This window comes from Poecilia latipinna, unplaced genomic scaffold, assembly GCF_001443285.1.
Source record: "Poecilia latipinna isolate Pla-1442-1.1 unplaced genomic scaffold, P_latipinna-1.0 Scaffold5604, whole genome shotgun sequence".
NCBI lineage: Eukaryota > Metazoa > Chordata > Actinopteri > Cyprinodontiformes > Poeciliidae > Poecilia > Poecilia latipinna.
The window spans coordinates 1-2,311 of NW_015118220.1; the positions used below are offsets into that span (position 1 = coordinate 1).

The 2,311-nt window shown below is 39.2% G+C and overlaps 1 protein-coding gene across 1 annotated transcript in view; it reads left to right on the top strand.

Moving 5' to 3' along the window:
- Positions 1–10: 10 nt before the first annotated feature.
- The window catches only part of LOC106943640 (general transcription factor IIH subunit 2-like), a 9,399-nt gene continuing 7,098 nt past the window's right edge, over positions 11–2,311 (top strand). Inside the window, exons 1-3 of the mRNA XM_015026954.1 lie at positions 11–856; positions 935–985; positions 1,811–1,865. Coding sequence (XP_014882440.1) covers positions 770–856; positions 935–985; positions 1,811–1,865 — 193 coding nt within the window. The 5' untranslated portion in view covers positions 11–769. The remainder of the gene's footprint in view (positions 857–934; positions 986–1,810; positions 1,866–2,311) is intronic.

The following is a 2,311-nucleotide window of genomic DNA, read 5'->3' on the forward strand; positions in this document are numbered from 1 at the left end:
TCCAGTAGTGTGTTGAGCGAAAACATCAATAAAAACAGGCTAAAAAAAAACGAAAACACGGGAGCTCCGAGCCGCAGCGTCTACACGCGCCGCCATCAGGGCTAAAGCTAGAATTAGAATTTTAGAATTAAAGTGTTGTACAGTGACAACCATCTTTGGATATTCTATAAGTTCAGCCAATGGAATTACTGTTAATGAAAAGAACCAAAGCAAACTGGCCAAAGTTATTGTCAGCTAATATTTTTTTTAATTAGGGATACACATATATATACATTTGGGCTGATATTGACATGCAATATTAATATTGCTGTCATGGCCGATAATTGATTTTTACTGATTATATATATTTCCCTACCCTTTCGACACCTCACCAAAAAAAATGGCCACACCGTTGACTACGCAACAGCTTCTGTTTCAGTTAAATCCCCCACAATCCTGTTTTGCATCACTATCACAGTCACAGGACCAAACAAATACCACATGACCAGTCTCCTCCCTTCCTCTTCCAACTATCAAATGGTAACGAGATAAAAACAAATCTCACTTGTTAACATCAGTCTAGTTATTATAAAAATAGCTGCCGACACCCATGTTAGTGCTAATATATTGTGCACCTCTCTTTTTGAATGAAGTCAGCAACCAGGCTCCAGCATTGCCCTGAGTGAGACCAGTGTCTGATGGGATTATCAGAAACAGCCTCACACCCATGTTGTGTTAGTATAAAAATCATTTTGAAACCCAGAGGAGATTATCATTGTTTGTGCTCTAGATGCGCCACCTATATGTTGTTATTGACTGTTCACGCAGTATGGAGGACCAGGACTTAAAACCCAACCGTCTCACCTCTACTCTGAAGGTGAGACAGAACACATATGGCACCAGTTACTGCACATGGTGATTGTCTCTAAGCCATATTCCCTTTCTTCATCTTCAGCTGATGGAGGGATTCATCGATGAATACTTTGACCAGAATCCCATCAGCCAGGTATGATACCGTTAGGTTTACGCTTAAAGAACAGAGGAAATGGACAACATGCTCAGTGTTGGTGGTTGTAGGGCATCTGGAATTTTCTGAAGTAAACATTAGTTTTTGTCTCCCACCTACACTCAGAAGATGGGAGAAAAATTATCTGGAACAGAACATCAAAGTGTTTCAACTAACACTTTTAGCACCTGAGCAGATTGATTGATTGTAAAGATTAGAGTGAATAATATTTCGCTACTGATATTTAGCTACTTTTTAGGGCTTTTGGAGAAACACTTTACCCGTCCAACAGTGTCCACCGCTTGCACCCCATGTATTCTCATATTTTTTGGCAGTGTATTTTGTGTTGTTTTCTGCATGATGAAGGATCTTCCAGAGAGTTTGGCTGATAATACCATCGCTGCTGCCCTCTGGTGGTTGTTGCTGATGTAACTGTGTTGTTTGACGTCTCTCTTGTCTTCAGAACATTATTGCTGTCCTCTGAACTGTGGATCAGATCCACATGCATACCTGTAAATGACATGTTGATCTCTTGACTCAGTTATGTTGTGATGTCAGAGGTAAATGTTTGCACTCTGCAATTGCTCTGATTCTAAAACTGCCCAGTGTTAACATTGGTAGAATATGAAGGATTAAGCAGTATAAATTTACAGTTGATTGTCTAATTCTTTTTATTACACTCAGTTTCAATAGTTGTGATGTGAGTAGTAAATGTTTAAGTGAATGTACGCAGGAGGATAGCCATTGTTTCAGGTAAATGGGGTGGTTCTAAAACTCCTCTGATTATGTAGCTAAGCTAATTAAATGGGTTGTGTTTAATTCCAGGTTGGTATTATCACCACCAAAAACAAAAGGGCTGAGAAGCTTACGGAACTTGCAGGTGAGGATCAAAGTTCATTGGCTAGCTGCTGAACATGTATTTATCAGCCCAACCACCAGGAATAGTTCCAACGCTCAAATCAACCATGTTTGACATGTTTTATGTAGACCAGGCCCAGTTATGTGGTCTGCTGCCAGCAAGGTTAGTCAAGGCTGCAGGTAGTCCAGATTAAGGCTGCTCAGTTAGTGTTAAAATGTCCATTCTCTACAAGAGTTACTGAAATGCACCGCACTTTAGTGGCCTCTATTGACTGTCAGGTTGGATCATGATTTAGTCATATTAATAAAGAAAGTCATATTAACAGGGAAATAAGTCATTTTATGATTTTTTAAAAATTATTATTTAATCGTTTTACCAGATACTCTAGAACAGTGTTTTTCAACCTTTTTTGAGCCAAGGTATATTGTTTTAATTGAAAAACTCCCGAGGCACACCACCAACCAAAA